The sequence below is a fragment of the Oryzias melastigma genome, linkage group LG14, assembly GCF_002922805.2.
Source record: "Oryzias melastigma strain HK-1 linkage group LG14, ASM292280v2, whole genome shotgun sequence".
Taxonomy (NCBI): domain Eukaryota; kingdom Metazoa; phylum Chordata; class Actinopteri; order Beloniformes; family Adrianichthyidae; genus Oryzias; species Oryzias melastigma.
In genome coordinates, this window is record NC_050525.1 from 24,665,094 (window position 1) to 24,691,847 (window position 26,754).

The 26,754-nt window shown below is 38.4% G+C and overlaps 2 protein-coding genes across 3 annotated transcripts in view; one reads left to right on the forward strand and one right to left on the reverse strand.

Moving 5' to 3' along the window:
* Positions 1–26,754, forward strand: part of lrwd1 (leucine-rich repeats and WD repeat domain containing 1) — a 43,219-nt gene that overhangs the window by 368 nt on the left and 16,097 nt on the right. Inside the window, exon 2 of the mRNA XM_024266508.2 lies at positions 7,201–7,247. The gene's annotated coding sequence lies outside the window, so the exon portion shown is untranslated. The remainder of the gene's footprint in view (positions 1–7,200; positions 7,248–26,754) is intronic.
* LOC112142874 (E3 ubiquitin-protein ligase CBL) lies at positions 548–26,167 on the reverse strand. 2 transcript variants are annotated; one of them, XM_024266505.2, is made up of 15 exons: positions 25,574–26,167; positions 21,725–21,972; positions 17,953–18,099; positions 17,629–17,785; positions 16,098–16,219; positions 15,884–16,021; positions 13,563–13,650; positions 13,252–13,383; positions 12,525–12,734; positions 12,336–12,452; positions 9,583–9,860; positions 9,156–9,323; positions 7,030–7,127; positions 6,493–6,678; positions 548–5,280 (listed from the first exon to the last, which is right to left on the reverse strand). In XM_024266505.2, the coding sequence occupies exons 1-15, from the start codon at positions 25,715–25,717 to the stop codon at positions 4,943–4,945; spliced, it is 2,571 nt and encodes an 856-aa protein (XP_024122273.1). In that variant the 5' UTR covers positions 25,718–26,167; the 3' UTR covers positions 548–4,942. The 2 variants fall into 2 exon arrangements, with proteins under 2 accessions (XP_024122273.1, XP_036071133.1); XM_036215240.1 differs by lacking the exon at positions 25,574–26,167 and adding an exon at positions 25,251–25,478.

Below are 26,754 nucleotides of genomic sequence, written 5' to 3' on the forward strand. Positions count from 1 at the left end.
GGTTGAATGTTTGAGTTGATTCTGACCATGTGTGGAGTAACTGGATATTTACTGATCTAATAGTAACAAAGATCAGCTTATTGTCTGACCCAGTAATGTTGAATAATGACATACAAGGAGAAATGAGCACTAAAAGCTCATCTTAATTTAAATATATTTCTTAAAAGATGTTTTCTGTAACCAGATCTGATCTTTTTAGATTACTTTGAAGCTGAAATTAGCTCTGATTCTGGTAGCAAACTGACCCATCTTTATCCTTTTTATAGTAGAAAGTCCCCATAATTTTTTTTTTTTTTTTTTTATCAAAATCGAAAACTAAAACCCCTGAAGTGCTAATGTGGAGAAATGTTCCCGTAAGACTAGAAACGTCTTCTGGTCGCTTTATTTTGAAATCCTCCTATCTGGAAAAAGGAGTTTATTCTAAAAAATCATTTCTGTACGAGTCATGTCTGTTTCTATTATAATGGATTTTCTTAAATATTTCCAAATTATATCCAAAAATCCCCTTTTGGTGATTTGTGTGTTAACAAATGACAGAACAAGAAAATAAAGAAAATACAGTTTAATTAAAATTCTTAATGGCTTAGGCATGAAACATGGCAGCATAATGAATACACAGGATATTAAAAAGACAATAAATAAAATATCTACAATAATGATAAAGCAACAACTTTTTAGTAGGCAAAAATCCTGTCAAAAAAGGCCAGTTATTACATGATTAACCATCACATTTGATTAGTCAGTGGATCTGAAGCGGGAGCTGAGATTACCGGCGGTCAGAGGAAAAGCGGCGGTAATTCGGCGTGAACGGGCGTCCTCGCACATCAACATGTTCAGGACTCAGTTCCTACAAATGTGGAGATCAATCTGAGGGAAATGGCGAGACATTCTTCATCTGCGTTCCTGTGAGTTTAAAGTGGTGAGGGCAGTAACTTCATTTGCAACGTTTGACCAGCAGAGGGCACCAAAGATAACTCTTAATTTCTGCTTTCTTGAATACAATTTAAAGGATATTTAAAGGCAAAATTTTACTAAGAAAAATTCCCATCAAAGTTTATTTTCTTTTTTTAGTACTAACCAGAGTTTTGGTTCAACTCCACATGCATTTTGTAAATGACAGGAGGCACATTTACAGGAAACATCACTGCAACATTTACAAGTGAGCAGCTGAAATTTTATTTTGAAAAGGTGGGGAAAACCCAATCTCTCTATGTTAAGGAAGAAAGTAAAACATCTGTCATGCATGTGGTTTCCAGACATCCAGTTCTGTCAAAACATGTGTGCAAATATGACCTATATATGGAGACCCCTTTAAAGGCATTGTTTCATGTGCAACTTAAGACAAATAAATGGTTTTTGTTTTCTTATTTTGGCTGAGAAGCTAACCTGATCCAGAAAAATAATTTTGACTCAACTTTGTTTACTTGAAGAATGCACGATTCCCCCTAATACCATATTTATATATGGTAAAGAAAAGCTGATAGAACTGAGGTGAAGTTTCCACAGTTAAATAGCTTCAAACTGCTTTTCCACTCTTTACCAGAAGGGGGCAGCCATCAAAGATGCATTTCAGAAATAAGAAGTGATTTTGTTTTTTTTTTGTTTTTGTGCCTCCATATTGCAAACAAAAGTCACAGTCTTGAGATAAAAATTTCCTAAATTGCAAATGAAATTCAAAGCTTTACGAACAAATAATAATTTGCAAGTGAAAATATAAATTTTTGCTTAAAACATTTTTGCCTTAAAAAATGTTTTTGAATTTGCAACACAAACGTTTTTAAAGCATTCAACATTTAAAGCACATATTATCTTCTGCTAACCAACAGTGTTTTGGGATTAGCCTAACATCAGTAGTAAGTAAGGAAAAGAAAGATGTTTAACCAAAGTAAACTTAATTTAGAAGCAGAAGAAATGTAATTTTTAACTTTTAATGTAAATTTTTACAGTGACTTACTTTTAAGAACTCATGTTTGTTTTTGTCCAAAGTAAAAAACTAAATATTCATGAAAAAAATGCTATTTTCTCTACATGTCAACGTTTTATTCACGAAAAAACTATAAGTTAATTTAAACCAATCATGATTGTAACGTAATGTAACACTGAGCTGAGACGTTTTTGTTTGTTGAAGACATTTCAAACACACCTGTGGCTACACTTGATTAACCAATCAGCATGAACCCTCTTGTCTGTGATTGGCTGTTTGGTGGGACATATATTACTCTTAACTTAAAGTTTTGAATGCAAAATCAAAGATAGGGCGAAAGTGAGATGGAGATGAGGCACAACGGATCTAAAAACAGTTTTACAGCTAACGCAAAAACATTAAAAAAAAAAAAGTTTGCAAATACAAACATATTTTTGAACACACAAAAAATAAGTTTTGAAAGCAAATAATATTTTCACTTACAAATTATGGTATTTTATCCTTAAAACTGTACATTTTGTTAGCAGTTTAGAAAATGTTCCTCTCAAAACCAATGTGTTGGCACAAACATCACTCCGTACAGAAACGCCAGTTGTGGCGTGGAGCAGGATCCTTCTAGATTCTCCAGTTTCCCTTAAATTCTGACATTTGTAGATCGATCGCTTTTCCTTCAGTTTCCTGACGTTTTTAAACGGTTGACTCAGTCTAATCTGAAGTGAGGATGGTTGTGGCTGCAGGACTGAGCTGGGGCGAGTAAATGAGGGGGGGGCTGTCAGGTGACTTAAGGCAGACAGCTTCATTCTATCGTTTGACTTTAGAAAACCTGGTTGTTTATGGAGCTCCTGAGTCTCGTCATCTTCCCTGTGCGTGATGCGTGAAGACCTTCAGGCGCTCAGGTGGTGGCGCTCTCATCCCTGAGTTCAGCCAAAAGCAAACTAAGCTCCTTTATCTCACTGTCGGTGTGGGTAAACGCTGCTCTCCCTAAGATGCTTCTGACTAAAACTTCAGCTCCAGCACTAAGATCAAATTTCAGGAGTGGAATGTGCAACAGGAAGTTGAAATAAAGGGAAGCGTGCGCGCTCATTTAGGGGGAACTACTTTGTCAAGGTCTGTTGGAGAAACAACCGCAGCTGGAAAACCCAAACTCTTCCTGATGATGATGATGTTGCAAATACAGCAGATGTGGGGAAGAAGCTCCAGCAGATGTTTTCTGCTGCAGTGTTTTTTTTTTTTTTGTTATTCTACTGTGAGGCAGCAGCTGATAGTGAGAGGGGGGTTAATAAAAACGTCAAAAGCTCCTGAGGACTTAACAAGCTGTGGTTTTTAAAAACATTTCCCAATAGGCGTTCAAAACCGAGCAGTCATTTTCACTCTGAAGCAGGAGTGGAACTGAAACCAGATTAGTCACTCGGCGCAAGACTTCAGGGCCCATTTGAAGACTTTTCTCCCAAAAACATGAACTTTACGGCTCTCGTCTCCAGCGGAATGCCCTCAATACCTAATATGAGTGAAGAAGGTAACCCTGACAACCAGATGTTTGAAATAAATAGAGCACTACATAAATAGTCTTCTAAAAATGTGAAAGAGATGTTGGCATAAAGTTCATAGAACGAGCGTTTAAAGACCCACTTTGATGAAAATGCTGTTTTTTTTCTGATGATGGAGAATAAATAAAATTTAGCTCATTTGCTCCGCTCTGATCAGATGCGTCCACTTGTAGACGAATAGATCCAGAATGTGAGGTTTGGGGTGTGAGGGGTTGAAACAGAGAGCTCTCAGTTATGGGTGGCAGGAAGGGGGGCGTGGTTCCACGACTCTAAATGTTAAAATACTTGAAGTGCTAAAACCGGTTTAGTCTCTTGTAACGCATCAGAGCTAGTCGTAACAAGTTGGGGGCTCGTCCGGGATTGGGCTCCGGATCAGAGCTTGTTGTAACAAGTTGGGGGCTCGTCCGGGATTGGGCTCAGACATCTGGTGAGGATACCTCCCTGGGGAGGTGTTCTGGGCATTTTTCACTGGGTGGGGGCCCTGGGGAAGACCCAGGACACGCTGGAGAGACTACATCTCCTCCAGAGGAGCTGGAGGAAGTGACCGGGGACAGAGAAGTTTGTGTCGACCGCTGTCCCACATGGATAGATGGATTTTGGCTAAAAACTTCAAAATCCTAATGAAAAACCACTGGGAACGCTCTTAAAATGTCTCAAAAGATCAAAGTGGGTCTTTAAAGTCTCATTTCCTGGGACGTTTTGCGTTTATTTTATCTTTAAAAGGTTTAGTGAGTAGCAAGCTTCAATGGATTTAAAGTTTAAATCAAACCAACTCCTGACTGTAAGTGATGGCATCACATGAAAACTCTAGTTCAGTTATTACTTCTATTTTTGTTTTTTTACTACACACAACACAACATGTTAGGACTCCATGATAGTGAAGCTGTTCTCATGGTCGGAGCAGACATCAGAGCGAGTCGCAGGAACTACCGACGACGAACTGCGACTCCACATTCAACAAGCGAGAGCGCGAAACACCACACTTTTCACTAACTTCTGACAAAAACTCCCGACGGCACTAACCTGTACGCCACGATTTGCGAATTAGCTCATAAAAGCGCCTAGACTGGAAAGCAGCAAGCGACGGCTCCCCCTGCTGAGCGGTCGGTGTAACTTCAACACGTAACACGAGAGCAGCTCGGCGCTGCAGGTAGCTCATTTCAAAGGCTTCCACTCTCAGTAATCGGGTCACGACGAGCTTAATGAGATGAAGCGACAGAAACCAAAATCCCTTTGCTCCTGCTGGCCAGGCCCAAACATCTCCAAGTGTCAGCTGTCGCTTGGCACTGGCTTAAAACCACTCTGAGAAAACACACTGATTACACTGAACTTTGGAGGTTTGTCGTGACGAACGTTACCTCAGAGTAAACCTTCTGGCACGTGGCCCTGCAGGAAAGTGCTTGGTAAATGCCGTCCATGAACATGGAGCCGAGTGGAGACAGACGAGAGAACCAGCAGGTCCGGAGGAGGACTATGTGGCGAACTGAGCCGTGGGGATGGAGACGAACTCTCGCAGGATGTTCTTGGCCGTCTCGAGGTTGTTGTGGGCGATCATCAGCGCTTTCTGGATGTCCTGGATCGAGTAGCCCTGAGACATCAGGCATTCGATCTCCCCGTTCAGGGCCAGGCCCGCGGGGCCCGCGGGGGGCGGAGGGAGAGGGGGAGGGAGGGGCGAGGCAGACGCCGAAGAAGAGGTAGCGGGGGGGTCGGGGAGCGGAGAGGGAAACGGTCGGGGCCGTCGGTCGGAGTTGGCTCGACGTGGGAGGGGCTTAGGGGGGCGTTCGGGTTCCCCGCCTGCTGCAAACAAACCTGGAAAACACAAGTCGGAGAAATGTTCAGTGGGAGTAAACGGAACGCTGAACAGTCTGTGAAGGTTCTCATTCATCCGGGTGACTTTAGCTGTTTCTATTGACTATTTAATTGTACAAATTGGATTTGCAGTAATAAATTCGCCTAATGCAGAACCTCCATAAAATAAAAATAAAATAATAGTATTCTTTTATTATATTCTTTTTAGTTAAGTTCACACACTTGTGAATGAGCAGCACCTTAAAGATAAAGGATGTAAAGATTTTTACGAGGTCGTATTTGCTCTGTACTTCCTCCATAATACACAAATACTAAGCAAAACTTTGGTAAAAAGTCTGATCCTTTGTTAGGTTAATGCATCTATTATTGTATGTGGTCCAAAGCTGCACTGTTACGATCCAGTTTAGCACAAGGTGTCTTTTATTTTGAAAGGAAATCATACGACCTTCTGTCAAACGTAAAAATAAAGTTTCTTTTTATATTCATACTCAAACCAGAAAAGAAGCAAAATTCATATTTATTATTATAAAATTAATTGTATCAATGCATAGCAGTATAAAAATTTGACTTTGCAGATCCAGCAAAGTTTTGATCATTAGAAAAAAAAATGTTTTTTTAATTTACTGTTCAAGGTTGCAGACCCCTGGCCCAATGGAATCACATCAATTTAGATAAAACTTTAGCGATATTTCACAAAACTGTAAAGACCACACTTTGTCTTTGATCAAATGAGTCATGTGACCAACAACCAAGCAGCATCACACAGCTCATCAAAACCACGATTTCCCAAAAACGCTTCATCTGTGGCCACTCCCACTTAGCTTGCCGCTCCATGGCTGGAATAAGACGCAGACGTCTCCTTTGATGGGTGATGATGAGCACTAGTGAAGCGGTAGAAGTTTGTTTTCGCTGCCACGATTGGTTGATTAGTCACGACTATGCCAACCTATTAAAATAGTTGACAACAAATTTAATAGTTAATTAGTCTTTTTTTTTTTAAATCTCAAAACTATGGTGAGAGCTTTCAAGTCATATGCTCAGTAGGGCTAAAATAGTTCCTTTGTTCCTCATTTGATTTCATTTTGTTTTCACGTTTCAAGAAATAGATTTTAAATCCAGGTGGCATGACTCTACGTCACAAAATAAAGCTAACATCTACACAAATAAAAAACCTCTTTGTAATAATTCTCTGAAATGTTTATTAATACTTACTGGCTTCTACAGAACAGTCTAAGCTGAGGACACTGAAGGCGGCGGAGGTTTTGTTGATTTCTGATAACGCTCTGCGGGTGGGGGCGGGAGGGACGAGCGGTCGGGGACAGTCGTACTCGTAAACATCCTCCACAGCGGTGTCCTCCTTTTTGTCCTGGAAGGCCACTGCGGAGAGCTGAGGGTGGTCTGGAAAACCGACATCACAGTTAATTTAGGCAACACGGGGTGGAGGAGAAAACAACAAACACTTCTGAGATCTTCTCACTCCAAATGTTGGTTCTGCTTAAAGACTCTGATAAAAATCATCTTTTGGGTTTTATTTACACGTTCTTGTGGCATTTTTCTGATATAAAGAAAATTAAGCTTTAAATCTTCATTCAAATTGTTGACGATAAAACGCCCAACAGATTTTGTGATTGTAGCTAATCAGAATTGAAGTGGGACTTAAAAGGAAAAACAAAAACCCTTAACATCTTCTCGATTGTTCAGATTAATTCATTTTTTAAATTCTTCCTAAAGAGAGTCGAGGGAAGTTACCCAGATCAGAGGCTTGACTTGTCTCAGCGGCCTGACTGTGGATGATACACATGGACTCGTACACTTGGGGGTCTTCAGAGTCGCTGTCGCCCATTTCACTGCCAGAAGAAAGACGATACGGTTTCACTGCAGTAGCACGTCACAAACAAACTGCTGTTTTTTGTCTTAAAGGTCCTGAGGGTCCTGAAACTGTAAGATCAACAAATCGCCATTAGCATGTGAGTATGACCCACTGACTGTATATGAGAACTGGAGCGAGTGTGTGTGATGTCATCCATAGAAAATGACTCACTTCCAATGAAATGAAGTCAATATTTTTTATATGGATGCTGCTATGTTGGAACCAGACGTCAACAGTAAGCAGTTGGGGTGTGTAAGACTATACGATACGTGTCTGATGATATGATGCAAATCATGATATTTACATATATATTACAGACTGTACCAGAACCATTTTTTCAATTTTTTTTTTAAAGAGTATGAGTCAAAAAGAACTTTACCAATATTTGAATACATCTTTATTGTAATATAATGGTATTTATATAATGACCACAATATTAAGCACTGGAACTGTAAGTTGCTTTTACCCAGTCAAAGTCGTAGTGCTTCTCTTGTGATAAATTCTGATTTCTGCAACAAAATATTTTTCAGTATAAGACAAAAGTGTGATTGATGAGGTGCTGTTTACTTCCAACATTGCTAAACGTAGCATTTAAACGGTTTTTCCCTCTGGTCTCTAAAATAGAATCTATTGCTGTGAAGTTCAGCAGAACTTTGACGGAGGCTCTGTGCATGACCCCTGCACGGCTTCACTAGTTCTCATCTGGGCCGCAAAGAAGAACCAAAACCTGTGTTTTTATATGATGCTGGCGGCAACGTGACACAGACCTTCAGTATGAAACCAACTCAAGTAAAAACTAAGTAGTACATGTTTCATGAGAACCAAAACCGCGATGGTGACTGAACATTTTAGACAAGAATTTGAAAGCGGGCCACACAAAATCTGTCAAACGTTGGATGTGGGGGCAAACAGGCTCCACCTACTTTTATTGAGGAATTTGATTGGCCATTTAATAATTTGAATAACTTGTACAGCATATTTTTTTTTATCCGAATTAGCTGACAAGCAGAATGACTGAGTAATAGCTGTTTATTTCTCTATTGAAGTCTATGGGATTTGGGCTTCTTGGAACACCAGTCCAGTTCTCATTTACAGTCTTTTTTTTAATTGATGTACTTTCTATCTCTGATGGCAGAATTTATCATCTCACAAAAATGTGGTGGGAGTATTTCTTTTACTTGCAGGGATTTCATCATTTTGATCAAAAAACTCAAACTTTGCATCTTTAAAATATCTGTTAAATTATTGAACAATGTGGAAAAACTTTAGGATGTTTCGGTTTTAAAGAGTGTGGCTGCAGAGCCCCCTGCTGGACAAAAACGCTTCTGAATAAATGTTTGAATTTTAATGAAAACCTCCAAATATTTTATAACTAAAAGACTATTTGTAATGAAATGTCTATTTATAGGAACCTAAAATTGGAGCATAAAAATGTATAAAGCCACAATGACGAGTTTGCTAAACCACAAGCAGAACAAAGGAAGTGGTTACACGAAAGAAAACAGGAAATTGCAGAGCAGAAAATAACCTGCATCTTAAAATCAAATCAATTTCATAAACTATTTTTTTCTTTTGCTTTTAAAAATAGAATCAGTTTTAACAGCTGTCTTCTTAAAGGAAACCTTTTGAAGGGGATTTTTGATCGAAACATGTCAAGGTAAACTGATTTTTAAACTAAATCATCCCCTCAGAGGAAGGTTGGATGTGAAGAGCACTGACAGTTTGTGAGGTGGGAGGCAAATGTTCAATACAAATGAAGAATACATCCTTTAGTTGCAATTTTATCTTAAAAGATGTATTTAAATTCCGTTCTTAATTGTAAAACCTAAATATTTCAGTAATTGCTCAGTTTATATATGATGTAAATGTCAGTAATGTGGACCGTGTCGGTATGTTGGTCTTCAGGGTTCAGACAGAAACGACTCAGATTTAGTCTCCTAGAGGAGGAACATTTACCGTCATAACTTCACAATTTCTCGGAGGCCACCCTCGTTCTTGTGTTTACCTGGCGTCATTGTGGTTGTTTGCTTGGCTTGGCGGCGGGGGCACCAAGGAACCCGTCAAGACCCAGGAAGTGCCCGAGACGGGGAGGGAGGTGGGACTCATGTACTCGTTCTCGTCTGAGTCGGACGATGGCTTCTCCCCGCTGGACGCCCCCGATGCTGGCAGGGACCTGCCGGAGAGCAGACGAAACAACAACGCCGTTGAGATGTGGGTTACACTGAAGGTCTGTGAAGAAAAGCTGCTGCACGCCCACAGTGACCACATCCAAACAAAGCTCTGGAAGAGGTCACGGCGAGGTTTCCCATCAAAGAAGCCATTTACTGACCGAATTCTTTCCAGCTCAAATGGATCTCATTATGACTGGATGGGAAATGTGGCAGAAATAAGTCCTGCTGGGCGAGAAGTGTCATCAGAGTGTTCGCTGGTACCTGGCAGACAGGCAGTAGACAGCGTTGGTCGCCGCGTGCGGTTTGACGGCCTCTCCGTTGCTCTGTGGGGTGGGGGGCAGGGCGGGCGTGGCTTTCGTAGCGGGACGTGGGACCATGTAGTTGGCGGCCCAGGCTGGCTGGTCCGGGGTAGAGGGCAGGGGTCTCCTCTGGAGTCTGGAGTCCTGACTGGCCAAAGAGGGCCGCTCAGGAGGAGGAGGTGGCAGCTCCCTCAGGGCTGGGGGAGGAGGTAGAGGCTTGTCTCTGTGTGTGGCCGCAGTCTGGGATGGAGGAGGGAGGGGCAAAGACAGAAAAAGCAGTGTGGACTTATTTTTTGCTTTGGTTTTTTTTTTAATGGTTTGATTTATTTGTCTAAATAGAACATGATCAACATAATTCCAGCAGATTTTGAAGGAGAAAAGCGGCGTAGAGTATGTTAAAGATTTGAGTTTAAGCGTCATCGACGCCTCGGGTGTTAAAGGGTTACCCTATGGCAGGGGTCTGCAACCCTTAATACTAAAAAAGCCATTTGCTCCAATTTCTTACACACTACAACCCAACGAGAGCCACAAAGTCTCACTTTATCATTAAAAAAAATGCACAATATTTATGATTTTTTTTGTTAGTTAAACATTGATTTATAAATGTAACTTAATTATTGCAATAATTAAATTACAACAGTGTCTATATACGTTTAATCAAATACATATATATATATATATATATAAAAAATATATATTTTTTCAGGAAAAACAAAAAAGAAAGTAATAATAAAATTTTGCATAAAAAGGAATAATAATAAAAATTGCTCAAAATTGTTGAATAAGGTTACATCAGATCATTTCTTGCCAACTTGAAGAGGGTTAAAGTAGCATTAAGAAATCACAATGTAAATAAATATGCAAACATCTTAACAGCAGTAAAATGTTTCCTTGTTTATTGAAGGAGTTATGGTCAAAAAATAAACCGCAATAGACGAAATCTGTGAAGTTTTCATCTTTATTCTTCACAATAATGATATTTTAAGGTGGTAAAACTCCTCACTACTAAAGTCCCACTTCAACTATGTTTTTTTTTTCTATTGTAAAATAGTTTGCAGTGTTTTTTTATTATAATAATACAGTTTTTAGCCAAAATGAAAAAGCCTGTGTTGTTTTTTTTGTTTTTTGTGTGAAAATGTATTTTCTGCAGAGCAACAGGAGCTCATCAGACATTCGCCTCTTGGGTTATGGGTGGGACTGTTTTCCCATCAGCACTGTGTTTACACTTATAACACAAGTTCAAGCTAACATTAGCATAGAAAATAAAAAAAACTGAGGTATTCAGATGTACAGTTTTGAGCCAGGCGGCAGCTCAGATGAAGAAAATAAAGACGTTAATGGATCTATTTGTCTACGAGTGGATGAAGTGGAAAAGGAAGACTTTGGCTCAGGGGGGCAGCTGACCCCCCAGTAAAAAGCTTTGTCTCCTCAAATTCTGAAGTCAATATTAGTATTATTATTATTGACAAAGATTAAGAAATCAGAAGCTACTTTAAACAATGCAAAAAAATACAAAAGCAATATTTTGTTTTAATTTGAGCCTTCCAAATTACGTAACTATGTACTTTTTACTGATAAATATTTTTGATCTCTTCATCAAACCAAGTTTTCTTCTGCTCATGATCCAGGATGATTTGAATAAAGAAATACTCAAATGTAGTTTTAATCTTAAATTATTTTACATACTTCATGAGAAAAGAACAAATTAAAACTCCAAAATCAAGATTTTCATTGGAGTGGGACTTTAAAGTCTCAAAGTTCAAACCTTTGTAGAAAAAGAAGTCCAATATTTTAGAATAAAAAAAAAAAAATCTGATTGCGATTGAAGAGTTATGTAACTCTGACAAACTGAACGCAGTCTGGACAGGAGACACGGGATGCAGACGACTGGTTACAGCCAACAAGGATGTCAAAAAAAAACAAAACATGCAAAATTGCACCAAAAAAAATCTGCAAAGACCACAAAAGCCTTTATATCGAGGAAACACTATAATGCACACGCATAAAGACTTTACTGTTAAAGATGCATGCTTTAAACCTGACAAACAAAACTGAAAAACTTTGCATTTTATCTTTGGAAATATCAATCCAACAGCCTCAGTTAGTGACCGTATGCAGCTGAGCTACATGTAAACACAGTGACCTCTGACTCCATCTGGGAGTCCTTCAGACACAAAAAAAGTGTTTTTCTCACAGCTCTGTTTAGTCACTTTATGCATTTAGACGGCAGCAAACCGTTCTTTAATATATGAATATTTATGAACACATACGCTCACCTGATAAACTGCAAATGTTAATATTTTAAACAAAATTTAAAAGACTGGTTACCAGGCTTAATCATTTAAAAAAGCCTAATATATAATCACAGAAACCAGATGAAAACCCTTTAATAATTTATTTTTCTGCCATTTAGTCCTCTGTCTGTTTCTGCAGCAGAACATAAACGTTCTTTGCATATTGTCGATGAAAAACATGTAACATGAAGTCCAAAAACCCCTTTCTATTTACTCTGCTTCCCTGAGTTTAGCTTAAGTAGATAAAATAACACGACCTCAAATAGTCAAATTATGTGAACAGAAATCTTCCTTTACTAATTTGCATTTCCTCATTGAGCCTGAATATGAACAAAGGTTAAGACAGAAAATACTTTAGAACTTCCTGTCCGCTGTGATGGAGGGCGAGCGAACACGGCGAGCAACACGCTGTTCGACTTACCTTAGCTGCAGCTCCCTGACCCAAAGCGGCGTGAGAGCAGGAGGATCGCTGCTGCAGGAGGTCGAGGCGTGGAGGCACCGGAGGCAGCTGAGACACTGGAGATGCTGGGCGTTCAACCTTAACATCCACATTAAGACACTCTGAGACATTTCTTCATCCAATTAAACGAATGTCGTTTAGACGGGTTACCTTGGCGCAGGCCAGCCTCCCTATGACTAAATGCTGATCCTCCAGTCGATCGTCCTCTTCCTCCTCGTTCGCTGCAGCCTCTGCTCTGCTGGAAGCCTGAAAACCAGCAAAGGAGGCCCCACTGGCTTTTGGGTGGAAGGGGTCCACTACGATGGGCTCCGTGCCTTTAATCTCACAGCGGCAGAACGGGCAGCCCTGACCCTCCGACTCCTGAAACAAACGCAGGAAACAAACGCTGAGCGACCACTTCAGCGGCATCAAGGATGTTCAGGAGGGGAAGAAGCTGGTGTGACAACATTTATACAAAATAGAAGTTTCTGCATTCACGCATAAAAAATTTAATTATTTTAAAAATGAGCATGTAAATATTAAGGAATTGATTAAAAACATTTTAAAACTTAATTGATAGATTTCCACAAAAAGAGAAATTTCTTCATCTAAATGATGAAAATCACAGGCACAATAATTACAGATCTATATATTTTTCACATCAAAGTATAAATTGTTAATTTAAGTATTATTCTACCAATCAAATAGCTAAAGATTTTTGGCTTCATACTTTTTAAAAACTGTGAAAATCAGATGAGATAAAATAGGCTTTTATTTTGAAAATATGAGGAGCTTTCAGGAGTTTTGGTTTGAAAAAAAATAAATTAAAAGGATTTTGTATTTGTAATAAAACTGGATTTGAGTAAATGTTTGGATTAAGGATAAAAATTGATCATACCTGCCAGGCCGTGAGACAGGAAGTGCACATCAGGTGCCTGCAGGGCTCGATCTTCACATCCTTGTCGTTCTCTGCGCAGATCTTGCACAGCTGGAAGGTGGAGCCCATCTCACAGTACAGCTCATACTGCTCCTGCAGGGCCGACGCAGAAGGAGATTCATAAACATTAAACTTTAATCAGTTCTAAATGTCAGCAGAAATGTCATCATCCAGAATGCATTTGTGTTTCGCTCTCAGGTCTGTTGTAGGACTAAATTTCCTTGTTGAGTAATTCTGAAGGCATCTTCAGGTGAACCAAGATCCAAACGAACCTGAGTAACTTTGATGTGGTCCTGAGGAGACGGTTCACACAAGCCGGTGAGGTCTGGGTTTTGTGCTCGGCCATCAGGGAAGAGATAGCTGGAGAAGCAGCAAAAGAATAAAAAAAACATACAAACCGTGAGGACTTCTGTGCAGTTTACAGAGAGGTCTTCAGGAAAAAGCTGTTTCTTTGCTGATCACAATAAGTGAAATCTGCAAACTTTTCATTTTTATCTTTAACAATAAGGCAGTAAAATTCCTCACTACAAACTTAAGACACTTTTCTAAGACAGATGTGAACATTTTGTCACTTTTTTCTCTCTCAAAGTGTCTCTCAATGTGTGCAGTTATAGAAATGAAAAAGGTCGCGATCAAAGATTTATAAACCAGTCAACTATGCAATTTTAGTTTTTTTTAAAAGTACTGTTAAGACAGCACAGAGGAGATGGGGCAACAGCCAATCAGGACGTAGATACTGTTAAAAAACATGTTAAACTGCAAAAAGTTCATGAACCTGTGAGGCCGTTAAAGGTGAACCGCAATATAGCAAAGAACTACTGCACTCTAATAAAGTTAAGACTTTAATGAAAATAATGTTTTTAACATGTTGATTTTTCTCTTGACGGAGGACGTATGGAACTGGGAATGTTGAGGCACCTCACAGTTCAATTACGATTCAGGAGGCAACGATTCGATTTACGAAACAATTATCAACGCTTTCCAGATCTAAGAAATTTTTCTCTTTACTATAAGACACTACAGCAACATGACTTCCTTTTTTCCACCAAAGTGCATTTTTAATTAAAGACAAGATCACTAAACTTGTTTAACTTTATTGAGAACATAAAATTCTGACATTAAACATATTTTAATAAAATCTTTCACAGCATCAAAACTGAACTCAACAATGTTCAGCTATGTTTGTGTGATCTTAAAAAAATAGAGTGTCAGCGTTTATTTTTGTTTTGTTACTTTTACTTTAAATTATATACGTTTTTCATACGATTTATTTAAAATTGAGAATCGTTTATGGATCATAATCGATGCATCTAAAAATAGATTCCCCCCACCACCACTAATTCTGCATAAAAGAATTTAAGATCAAAACTACGTTTCTGAGTATTTCAGATCATGTTAGATCAGGAGCAGATAATAAATGTGGTTTGAACGCTCAGGTTTCTGACGCAGGTCAAAGTCTTCCTGCTCTACATCCACTAGCAGACAAGACACTATTTGGGCTCTACTAACAAAACGCGTTCATTGATGAAGATGTTGAAATTTTAATTATTTGAGCTGAAATTCCCTTTTCTCAGCTTCAGAATCCACTAGAATTGTGTTATTTGTGTAGGTCGAAGAGTGTGTGTTATGTTGCTGTGACCGGAAATTTCCTGAGTTAAAGGGTTAATAATTACCAAATTAAACCAAATTGAACCAAATGTGGAAAAAGTGTTTTGTTTGTTTTCTATTTTCTAATTATTTCTGTAATGTGTTTGAAATATTTGTTTTGTTCTGTTTTTTTCACAATTTATGCCTGATATAAACCAATCAATCAATAGAAAAAATATATAGTTGAGTGTGAATCTAACGAGAGAATAAAACCGAGCATTCAGACGCAGTAAGACTGAACGACAGTATCAGAAAATGTAAAGATGGTGAAAAATTCAAGTAATCCCTTGTAAATGTTAAGAGTTTGATCTACAGAGATTAAAAAACAGATGGTTTATTTCACTTCTTTAAATAAAAACATAACCTGTTAGTGAGTTTTGCTCACTTTCTCTTGAATGTGTGAAAAAGGAAGTTGTGCAGCTGCTTTCATGAACAAAGCAGACTGCAATTAACCCACAGACCAAATTAAACGCAACCTACGACTTTTTTTTTTTTTGCTTTAAAATATTTGGGGGAATTCTAATACACTGAAGCTTCTAACCAAACTAAAACAATGAAAAGATTCAGAGATTACAAATTAACTTTGTGTACAGTTCAGTCAAACGAAGGAGCTGTATAAACGTCCTGTAATACTGGGGGCCCACAGTGGAAGTTCCTCTAGACTTTTACAATTCTGCTTCCAACTCTCAGAACAGCGAGAGCCCACACTGTAATTACTCATTTCTTGTTTTTTCATAAAGAGCTTTAATAAGCTCTGAACTTTGAAGATACTGCAGTCAATAGGAGCAAAACTAGAAAGGCGTGACGTGCAAACGTCAGGGTGTGCTCCTAATGAGTGCTTTGGTGTGCAGGACAGCCACTCTTCAGCGCTCCCCCTGTAATTACGTTAAATGGAACCTAGCACAGATAAATTGGCACGTAGACGCCGTGCAGAGAGTTGACTTACAATCCCTCTCTGTAGCCATCAATGAGGGCCTGGAAGAGGGGTTTGTTGTGGGGGATCGTCTGCAGGATGTTTCCGTCTGCCGTCACGTAGCCGATCGCCCACTGGCCCAGACGAGTGCAGCTCAGACGGAAAATGTAGCTGAGGGAGGAACGGACAGATTTACGCTGCAGCAGATCAGTCCTCATGGAGTCATCGACCGCATCGATGGTCTCACCTGCCAGGTTTGTGGATGAACCGTTGCAGTCGAGCCTTGACCTCATCGTAGGTAAGAAACGCCATGTAACCGGGGTGTGTGACTGCCAGACTGTTCCAGTTCCTCAAGAGAGATGACCACGGCTGCACCACAGACGGGCAAACAAGCGGTTTGAGATAAAGAAATGATGAGTTTCTCAGAAAGCACCACAAAGATCAGGCCTGACACAGCATAAAGCTCCAAAAATGAAAGTTTTAGGTTTTTATAATTCAAAAGATTAAACGATCTTAGAGCTCCATTCACCAAAAACATAACTCACACAGCAGGGGGTCCATTTTCAACGTTAAGTTAAATCCATTGACTGTATAAGAGAATTGGACTGGTTCCAAACAGGAAAACAAAATCCCACAAACATGTATTGAGAAATAAACCGCTAGCTGAGCGCTATATTGGCGCTTTCTAATGTCGTCATCACTTTTTGCCAATCAACGGGTGGCTACTCTGCCTGAACCGTCCCGTTCCATTTTACTACGGACCTACAATGGATGGGGGCCTCAAGTGGTACGGCTAGGTACCGTTTAGTGGGTCCGTTTAACATTAGAAACGTTCCAAATACCAGACTTTACAGTGGAAACTAGGCTATGCAGACACAATCAGGGGTCCCGAGGTGCGATTTGAGCATCTATCCAGCACCAGCAGGATTTCAGCTTCAACACCACAGCTTGAGTAGTGCGTCCAAAGCTCAAAAATCTGAGCTTCGATGAAAACATCGGGTCAACCAATCAGGGACTCTTTGGGCACGTGATGTGATCAGTGGGAGGAGTCTAAATCCAACATGGAGAGATTCGGATTGTTCTTGTCCTGAACTTTTTTTTTCATTGAGACGATAATAAAAAGGTCCTCTAAATGTATTCTTATTTTTATCGCTTCCCTCCTTGGTCTAATGCAGGACAGTAAGTCGTTAATCTGGGACAGAAGTATTCTATTTCTGAAATAGAAACAGCCGACACATATTTGATGCGCGATTTGCATTCTGTGTGAACGCAGCATCAGACTGACTCAGTCCAGTTCTTAGATACAGTCAATGGTCAATGTACAGACATGATCAAACGTCCCACAGCACGTTTTGAGTGTTCATTTCTCTAGCGGCCGTGTGTTATGGGTGGTGCAGACAAAATTCTGAAACACGAAGTATCCAGAGTTCATATATCTCAACTTTGACAAAAAATTCACGTCAACCATTTAAGAACTCAGATTTGTCCTGGCGTGTTGATGATGTGATTTGATTAGTGGGGAATCTGAAATTCATATGGAGGAGAGGCTGATTGTTGCTTTTCAACTAGAAATGCACTAGAGATCAACTTTCTTTGTATTATACTTCTAAACATAGGATACAAAAACCAGAACAGAGAGAAAATAAAGTTTTGATTCTCTAAACTGCAACCTGAAAACCTTTAAGTTTATTTAAATCTTCGGCATGCGTGCTATTTAGAGATGAGACCTTTGATACAAACATTCATTTCCTGAACCACAAAAATACTCGAGTTATTACCTGAAAGAGCCTGGTGAAGATGTCAAACTCGAACACAGAGATGTAGTCGTTGCAGGTGAGGTCGATGGTGGATTTGAGGGCCATGGCTTCCAGCCCCGAACTGATGGGGTGAAACTCGTTGAGCGCCTGGCGAAATGTTCGCCACGGCACGATAGTCCTGAGTACAGAAACAGAGAAAGTAGTCTTTGGAAACGATCATCTTTACCTAATGAAATCTAAATTCAAAGGAATAAAAAGTTTAACCTGCCATTTTTAGAATCATTACATATTTAGCTATGTTGGTTTTAAAAATACATCAAAATATCAGAGCTTGTGTAAACTCACTTGTCTCCAAATGACCTTCTCCAAAATTCAGCTGCATCAGCTTTGGTAATCCTGAAGTTGTCACCCTGAAATAGCCCATTGGGGAAGATGGCTTTTAGCTCGGCGAGCATGTGACTGAAGATCAGAGACAGCTTTGTGAGGTTCCGCCTGGGAAGAAAATCCGACCAGAGAAGAGCACAGAAAGGGGAAACCGTCACACACAGAAAATCTGAACTAAAAAAAACAAACAAACATGTTTTTAAGGACTAAATGTGGGATGACGACCTTTAGAATCCTTACAGTAATAATTCACCACGTGCACTGGACCTTTATAGTGTTTTTATAAAAACTATTCAATAACTCATCCAGTTTTACTTCATAAATTTCAGGCAAAAACTTGGAATCTGGACAGAAAAAGCAGCTGTGTTATTTATCCAATTGTATTTAAACAGATGTGAAAAAACAATAAATTTAACCAAAGAAATCCAACAAAAGTTAAACCAAAAAGCAGACATTTAAAGATCAAATATGAAATATTACTTCAGAGCAGATCATGATTGCTCAGCTCAGTGAGGATGTGATCTCGTCGTATGGATAAGGAACCGCAGACATTTAGTCTATGAAAAAGTAAAACTGCTGCTTCTGGTTGTTTCCTTTAAAAAATCTTGAGGAACTCAGATTTTTTTTCATTTTGACGTAATTTCTGTAACAGCAAAGTTTCCGGGAAGTTCTTGAGATTTCGTCAGAGTCTACCGACTCATCTTTGAAGAGAGAACAGATTTCAGCTTCAATATAAACACATATATCTAAATAAATAACTATAAGTGCATAAAAAAACATAGTGAACAGAAATAGGGTATGATGATCCAATAATATGATTGATGACAGATAATTAAAGAAGTAAAGATGTTTTTTAAACTATTTCTTCAGACTATGTTAAATTTTCTAAATAAAACCAGCTTTCTTTTAACAAAGATGTTTAAATTAAACTCAGTTTATGGCAGGAAAGCTTTCAGCTTGTCCAAAAGTAGCTATCTGAAACTCAACATCCGGTCTTTAAATGTAACTTTCTAAAAGTTTTTTGGAAATTAAAAAAAAAAAAACAACACCGTCGGCCGCTGTAGAATATGACACCGTCTCATTTTGGTTTAAAGTCAGTGAGTTTAGCAGCTTCAGAAGAGGCCGTGGGATGCAGACGCTGCAGACATTTGGGTTTGCAGATACTTGAAGGCAAATCACAAATCATGAGGGTCAGATTTTTATCTTCGGTTACTTTAAGTTCCTGTGCTACGAAGACTGCTGCTGCTCCTTTTAATAATTTCTGCGAGATCAGCCTCTGTTTTAAGTTTATTTGTTAGTAAACTACACTCATTTTAGCGACATTTATTCTACTTTTCATCTCCATGTTGGTTGGAGATAAAAGCAGTCGAGTATTTGAACAGTTGAGCAGAAACTCAATCAAGTACTAATAATTGGTTGTAAAAGGAAACTTCAACAATTTCAACTTGATATATTAAAAATATTGAAGTCAAATCTTCACTTGCTGGGCTACATTTGCAAAATGAAAAAAAAAAGAAAAGTTTGTCACTTTCTGTAAACATAAAGAGGAAATGCAGGCCGATGGGCCGCGATTTTATCAAAGTGTCACAGTGAAAGTAAATTTGAGGGTTCACTTAAGGAGACCGCTCTTCAAAAAATTGTTTCTGACAATAATTATACGTGAAAGGCTTGATAAAAAAAGGTTTGAACTCTTGCTTAGTACTGACTTCTCAAAAAAGAAAAAAAACAGGAAGACAAAGCATTTATGATGCCTCAATTAAACTTCTGTTGTTAATTTCCGTCGGCTCACGTGACTCATCCTTGTTTTCCGAAAGGCACGTTTCCTGTCGTCTTGACGGAAAATGTGTGTAAAGCAAAAAAAGAAAAAAAACTGTGACTGAACACGTAATCTCTCGTAAAAATCTGAAACCAGATGTCAGCCTTGTTGGAGTTAAATCTAATATATGCTTATTATTTGTTGCAGTATTTTTAGGGAACATTGAACTCTTTGTCGTGGAATTGAGAGAAAATCTCGACACTCATTTAGTAACATACCACAGGAAAAAAAATTTTTTTTTGTTTTATTTTTTAGTAAATTACTCTGATGAAAATTGCGTTTTTAACACAGGATGTCTACAGATATACCGGTATAGAGGTTAAATTTAAGACTTTTTTAGGCCATTTAAAACCAAATTTAAGATGGCATGTTTAAAAAAAATGAAGAAGCCTAATTTAGCTAACATACATAAAAACACTAAATAACGTAAGAACAAACCAAAAGGATAAAACAACACAATTATTACATTTACAGTGAAGTAAACACTTATTATTAAGGTATTACTATTTATTATTTGTGAATTAGTTATTTAATAGCTTGTTGCGCATGGAGTATGAGATATTTTGAATTAAGCAGGTTTTTCTTTTGATTTTATGGCTGCCAGTACCAAACCCACCAGAAACCCCCCCGCTGCGAATGGTTTATTCTGTCCAACTTTGCACATGCGCAGTTACAGGTCACCCTGTAACATGTTCTTGCTGCATTTTTCTGATGATGCAGGACTTATGTAAAGAAAATTCAGCTTAAATTCAATTTCTGAATGTTTGTTCAATTGGTTGTGAATCAGGAGCAGATGAGAAAAAAGGTCGTCTAGAAAGAAGCTTATTTGTGATGTTGAAAATGTGGGGTCTGCAACCTGAGGCTCCAGAGCCATTGTGGTTTAAAACTTCAGACTTAACTAATTAATTCATTTATGTTCAGATCTTTAACACTTTAGATAGGCCTAACTGATTAAAATGATGATAAAAGGTTTAATCAGAGTGGTTTATAATCAGAGTGACATTATCTTATTGAATTTATATGTATACATTTTAAAATAATTTGGATTTTACACTAATGTCGTCATGCTTTTATTCACTAGTAAAAGAAGAAAAAGGATCGATTTATATTTTTTATGAACCGATTATTAATCTATTAAGCTTAAATCGATTCCAATCGATTAATTGGCCCTAATTAAAAGACGCTCTCCTCCTGGCTTACAGCTCCTCACACACCCAACCTAACATTACTGATCCAGATCCACTGCTGGTAGCAGCATCCTTGAAACTGATTTTGCTGTGAGCTTGAAGTCCTATGTTGAATGGAAATAGAGAGGAAATCAAATCAAAATTAAAAAGCAACTTTTTTATTTCCCAAATACGTATTTGCTAAGGAACTCCTCTTTGCTAGCTGCTGCTTTCACATCTGCGGTTTGCGAGAGACGGGCGGGCAAACTTTAATCCAAAGATGCCGGCTCAGGTGAGGAAAATAAAGACGTACATTGATCCAGTTGAAGTGGAGCGGGGCAGTTGTGGCCCCGCCCACCATATTTTCTACATCACAAATAAGCTTCTTTTCAAACAGCCTTTTGACATCTGCTCACAATAATTTGAATAAACACTCAGAAATGCACATTTAAGATGAATTTTCTTTATAAATATTTCCTCCATCATCAGAAAAAAGCAACATGTGTGTGCAGCTGTGTACTGTCATAACATGAAACTCAGAGTTTAGATTATACAACTTAAAGGACAGCAGACTGATAGTTTAGCTTCTGTTCGGTGCAGCAGCACCAACAGATTAGGTGTCATCGTGCAATCACGATCTTAAGGGATTATTCTATAGATTGGAGGCTAAGACAGACAATGATTAGCTCCGACCATCTGTCGCTCACCCAAACACACTGCTCTACATCTCCGGTCCAGATCCCACTCTTACCTGGGCTGCGAGTTCTCCTCGTACATCCGCTCCTTCGCCTCTTTAAACAGACTCATGGTCTGCTTGGTTTTGTTCGTCAGGTTGTCGATGAACACGCGGAAGTACTCGTTCTCTCCCAGGATCTCGATCTTCCCCTCGTATCTGGACAGGATGGTGCGCAGGTGCTGGTACGTGTCCGGCAGCAGGTCCAAGATGTAGGGCGGGCTGTTCTTCAACGCCACCTTGGGATTCTGGCACAAACGCACCACCTGGATGGGAAGCGCAAACGCACAAGGACTCGAGTAAAATGCAAACACAGCGATTATCCAGAACAAACATGTGATAGCTCAACAGTGAAATTAAAACCCCGACCCTGGTGGAGATAAAAGCAGCAGCTATCCCCGGGGAGCTTAAACATCCTTCACAGATTTACAGTTTTCCAGTTGGATTAGGAGCTAGCTGGTGTGAAGTTCTGGATTTAGGTTTAATTGGAGCAGGAGGAGAGTGAAACCCTTTTCATTTTTGAAACCGTTTTCTTCTTCAGGGTTACAAAATACCAAATTTTAAGTCATTAATATTTATGGCGACAAAATCCCAAGAAATTAAAGTTCAATGACAGGAAATGCCTTTTTATTTTTGTGCATTGTTAAAACAAATGGTAAAACTTACTTAATGTTTTTTCTATTTTACCAACAAATGCGTCGTTTGTTGCTCATTTAAGGAGCCAGAAGAACAAAATCTCATGCCAACTTCAAAAGCACAGCAAACGTCGAGAGGTAGAAAAACAGGTTTGAAATCATTTGAATCTTTGTTTAAATTTACCAATAGGTGCGGATAAAAACAATCGTGGTTCATTTTCATTTCCGTGTGAGACGATTCACACTCTAAAAGTGACATCCGTGTTGCTCTCGAGTCTTTAATCACACTTATTCTGAAGTTTGCAACCAAGTTACAACATTATAATGACACGTTTAAAATCACATGTAATCTGATCAACATAATAAAGACCAAATGATGCTGGACTTTTTTAGTTTATGCTGTTTCTGCTTTTTTTTTTTTTTTTACATTATTTTATTCACAATTTCGGATTCTAAATTGGAAGTTTTCTAAAAACAAAAGTAACTTCTCAAAAATGCATTTGTTAAACAAATTAAACTTTTTAAACATAAAAAAGAAAAAATTAATAAATAAAAGAGGTTTTTAAAGTGTTCCTGTCACATATATTGTTCAAAAATCTAAAAGCATAATCACATGGCACAAAACAAATGTGTATCCTTATCGACACGTGCAATATTTGGTTCAGGATGATGTTATAGCCAGCTATTATGGCGATAAATCCATTTTATCAATTAATTCAAATTTGCAGTTAAAGAATATTTATTTTGGGGAAAATCTGGATTTCTTTTTTTTCCACCACGTTGTTCAGAATTAGGTTTGCCCGATCATCTCTTGTAACGCAGACGTTAAAATAGCAATGAGCAAAGAGGAGCTTCTTTCCAAAAAAAAGGAACAATTTCTTCTGTTTTATGGAGCTGGTTCAGCTTGGAGCAACAAAACACACGTTGTAAAAATCTGAAAGATTTGAAGGCTGTTGCTGCCGGAAGTGGATGAATTCGCTTAAACAGCTAAAACGTAGGCGGCAGAAATGCTGTACGAGATGCTCAAGCTCACAAAACACATCGTTTTACAAGCTAGTATTTAGTTGCGGTTTGAATTCTGATGTCCAAAGTAAGAGTTTTTGTTAAATATATTCTGTTATTTATGTTTTTGTTTAAGAAACTAAACCAAGAGAGAAAAAATGATCAAAATCAGAGATCAATTTTTCCATGTTTTTTTTTTTTAGTCCATATTCCTTCATCTAACATTTATTTAATTCAGTTAAACGTGTGCATGATGTTTATACGATTACATAAGTGCAATAATAGGTTATATATTATTCACAAGTGCAATCCAACATCACTATGGTCACCAGCACAGTCTATTATTATCCTTCAGCTACACTGGATGTAGATATTTTTGAGTCTATTATATTATATTACATTTTATATTTAAAATGTATGGGAGTGGGAGCATCATATAACAATGATAAGAAAGGACATTTAGATTCTGATGTATTTGGAATACAGATGTTTCTGCAAGAGACTTTCTCGGCAAATACAATTATTTCTTCTTACTGTTATTGTTTTGTCTCGCTCCGATCATCTTATGATTCTTTTAACTATGATTGTGTCGTTTTTAGCCAAAATAACAAAAACAGTGTTGTTTTCTAGAACATATTTTCTGAAGGAATTCACCAAAAATTTGCCTCTGAATTGTGGACAGGACTGTTGAGTAAGCCTGCCCTCATTTCCCATGATCCCTTTGTTTGCACTGTTTCCTGCTAGCTTAAAGCTCCTCCCAACCTAACATTGGCGGTCTAACAAAAATGGCGAGCAATGTTCGAACTATGAGTTTAGAGTCAGATGCCAGCTTGGACGAAGAAATTGAAGACGTACATCAGGGGTGTCAAACTCAATCGCATAAGGGGCCAAAATCCAAAACACACAGTAAGTCGCAGACCGAACAGGATATGTATTTATTGAACACTCTAAAACGACATTTTTAAAACTTAAAAAAAACTTTTTAAACATAATTATGAACTAGATATATAGCATTACCTGCGATAATGCTAGTGTGAACGCTGTAAGCTGAATGTGGCTGCTGCTAGTTCAGATGCTGAAATTGCTAGCCAGAAATCCTGATAGCTGAAAAAGCTAAAGCTAAAAAGTAAAAACTCTGAAGCTGATAGCCAGCTGAAATATAAGCTAAATGCCAAATTAGCCTAAAAAACTGAAAAAAAAGAAAAAAAGAAAATTAGGTTAGCCAAAACAGCTGGCATGTAGCGGAAAAAATAGCTAAACTCCAAAATAGGCAAAAAAATCTCAGTAAATGCCAAATTAGTCCAAAAAGCTAGCAAAATGCAAATTTTTTAAACTTTAAAACCGTAACTTTTTAGCATAATTATGAATAACAAAAAGGCAGAAAAATTATTCCAGAATAAATCAACTTAAACCTTAAATAACTTTAAATATTTTACTCTGCATAAAAATACATTTTGTCAAAATTATACAAGTTAGAAATAAGCTCAAGATAACACCGGGCCATTAATAACAATAAAATGATCTGGAGGGCCGGACTGAATTACCCAGGGGGCCACATCCGGCCCCGGGGCCTTGACTTTGACATGTGACGTTCATGGATCTATTTGTCTTCAAATTAATGCATATGTCACTGCATGAGAAAAATGCTATAATTACATATTAAACACACATTTTTCACTGGAGTAGGTAGAGTTTTAAATCATTAAAGCACACCTTTCCCCTTTAGCTTTTTCTGTTAATGTCGATCATTTAGCCTTTTCTGCTCAGCACAATTCCTTCAAATACCCCACATAGCTGACATATGACCAAGGCGTGAAATCTTTTAAACCCAAAACATGAAGAGGATTAAGCTGAGGCTATAAAGTGAGTTTTGTAGGTGTAAGTGAGGCAGCACAGCACCCGCATACCAAAGTCTTGTCTTATCTGGAGCTCTCTCATCTTACTTCAGCCCAGCTGAATTAATATCTTGTGAAGTCTTGTCTCCCCATCTCTCTCTCCTCTTTCCTGTCTTCTCTCAGTTAAAGCAGGCTGCAGAGATAAACTGGAGTGGCAGGAATGAATAAATTGAACCCAACCTTTTTCTAATAAGTCCTACACCTCTTTTATAGAAATAGGTTCTCAAATGTGTTTCACTAAAGCAGTTGGGAAAATGACTGTGGGTGTAACTAAGTAAAGCAGAGTGAGGCCAAGAGTCAAAACAACATTTGTTAGGCAAAACGGCTGTATTTACCTTATCCATGAGTTTCCAGCATTTCTCCACCATTTTCTTATCGACCACCGCGGGTTGGTGAGGCTGGAGAGGCTGCTGGTGAGGCTGAAAGGCGTCCTTCATCAGCCCGATGAGACCGGCGCCCCTCCTCGGATTTCCGGCCATTAATTTGCTCGATGACCGGGGGGGTTAGCCCCGGGGGCCGGAGTGGACAACTGGGAGCTCTTCTCGACACGTTATCCAACAAAACCCCCGCTGTCCTAACGCCCTGGCTGTACGGAACACTGGCGAGGATTCGTCATGCAGAGGCTGTCCGAGGGAGAACAAAAACGGCTGTGTGTAAACTGTACGCGCTGTTGCTAGCTAACAAGCTACTCCACAAGATACTATTTTAATTCCCGGGCGAAAATCGAGCGCGCGACATAGTCGTTATGTCGCCGTGTTTGCTGTCAAACCCGCCATATGTAACCTGTCTCCTCCTGGCGACGGCGAGGAAACCCACTCTGAGATATGAGTCGGGTGTTAATAAGCCACACAGAGCGATGAACAAACAGGTTGAGTTGCAGCTTCAACCAACAGCGAGCCAGGAGCTAAAGTAAACACGGATGTCCGGCTGGACCTTCAAAATAAAGCTCAGCTCAACCATAATGCAAACTTACAGAGATGAACACGATGTATTCTGTACATCTTGTAGTAATGCTTTCTTAATTACATATTTATTAACTTTTTTTAATTTAGCAAAATGACTGTTGACCATTATTGAGCAGCTCTCACAAAAACTATAAAATGAAACCACAACTCTTATTTTGTTTTTCTGCAAAAATATATATTTTTATTTTTTTTTATGAATACAAAAAAGAAATAGAGATATGCGTTATCTCCTAAATCTAATTCCCCGTTGACAAATATAAAAATACTAAAGCTTTTTTTTATTACAGATTTAAATAGTAAATCTAATTAATTTTCGTAATTTTTGCTTATTTAAATGTGGTTTTGCCATTTATTTTCTGCGTTTCACACACATTTAATCCATCAAATAGTAGGTATGTCTGTATCGACGATTACTGTTTAACATCATAAGCCTAAATATTCAGTTTTGCTCACATTTTTTGTAATGTATTAATTGTAAATAAAAAAAACAGTAAATAGCAAAGTCATATCATTATGTAATAGACTCCGTGATGCACTCTGTGTGAGTCCAA

What these genes read in the sequence shown, in the direction of transcription:
- LOC112142874 (XM_024266505.2), bottom strand. Translation starts at nt 25,717, where the DNA reads ATGGCCGGAAATCCGAGGAGGGGCGCCGGTCTCATCGGGCTGATGAAG. An exon ending in GCTGGAAACTCATGGATAAG is followed by an intron (nt 21,973 to 25,573) that starts GTAAATACAGCC and finishes CTTCCCATCCAG; the next exon opens with GTGGTGCGTTTGTGCCAGAA. An exon ending in AGAAGGTCATTTGGAGACAA is followed by an intron (nt 17,786 to 17,952) that starts GTGAGTTTACAC and finishes TTCTGTACTCAG; the next exon opens with GACTATCGTGCCGTGGCGAA.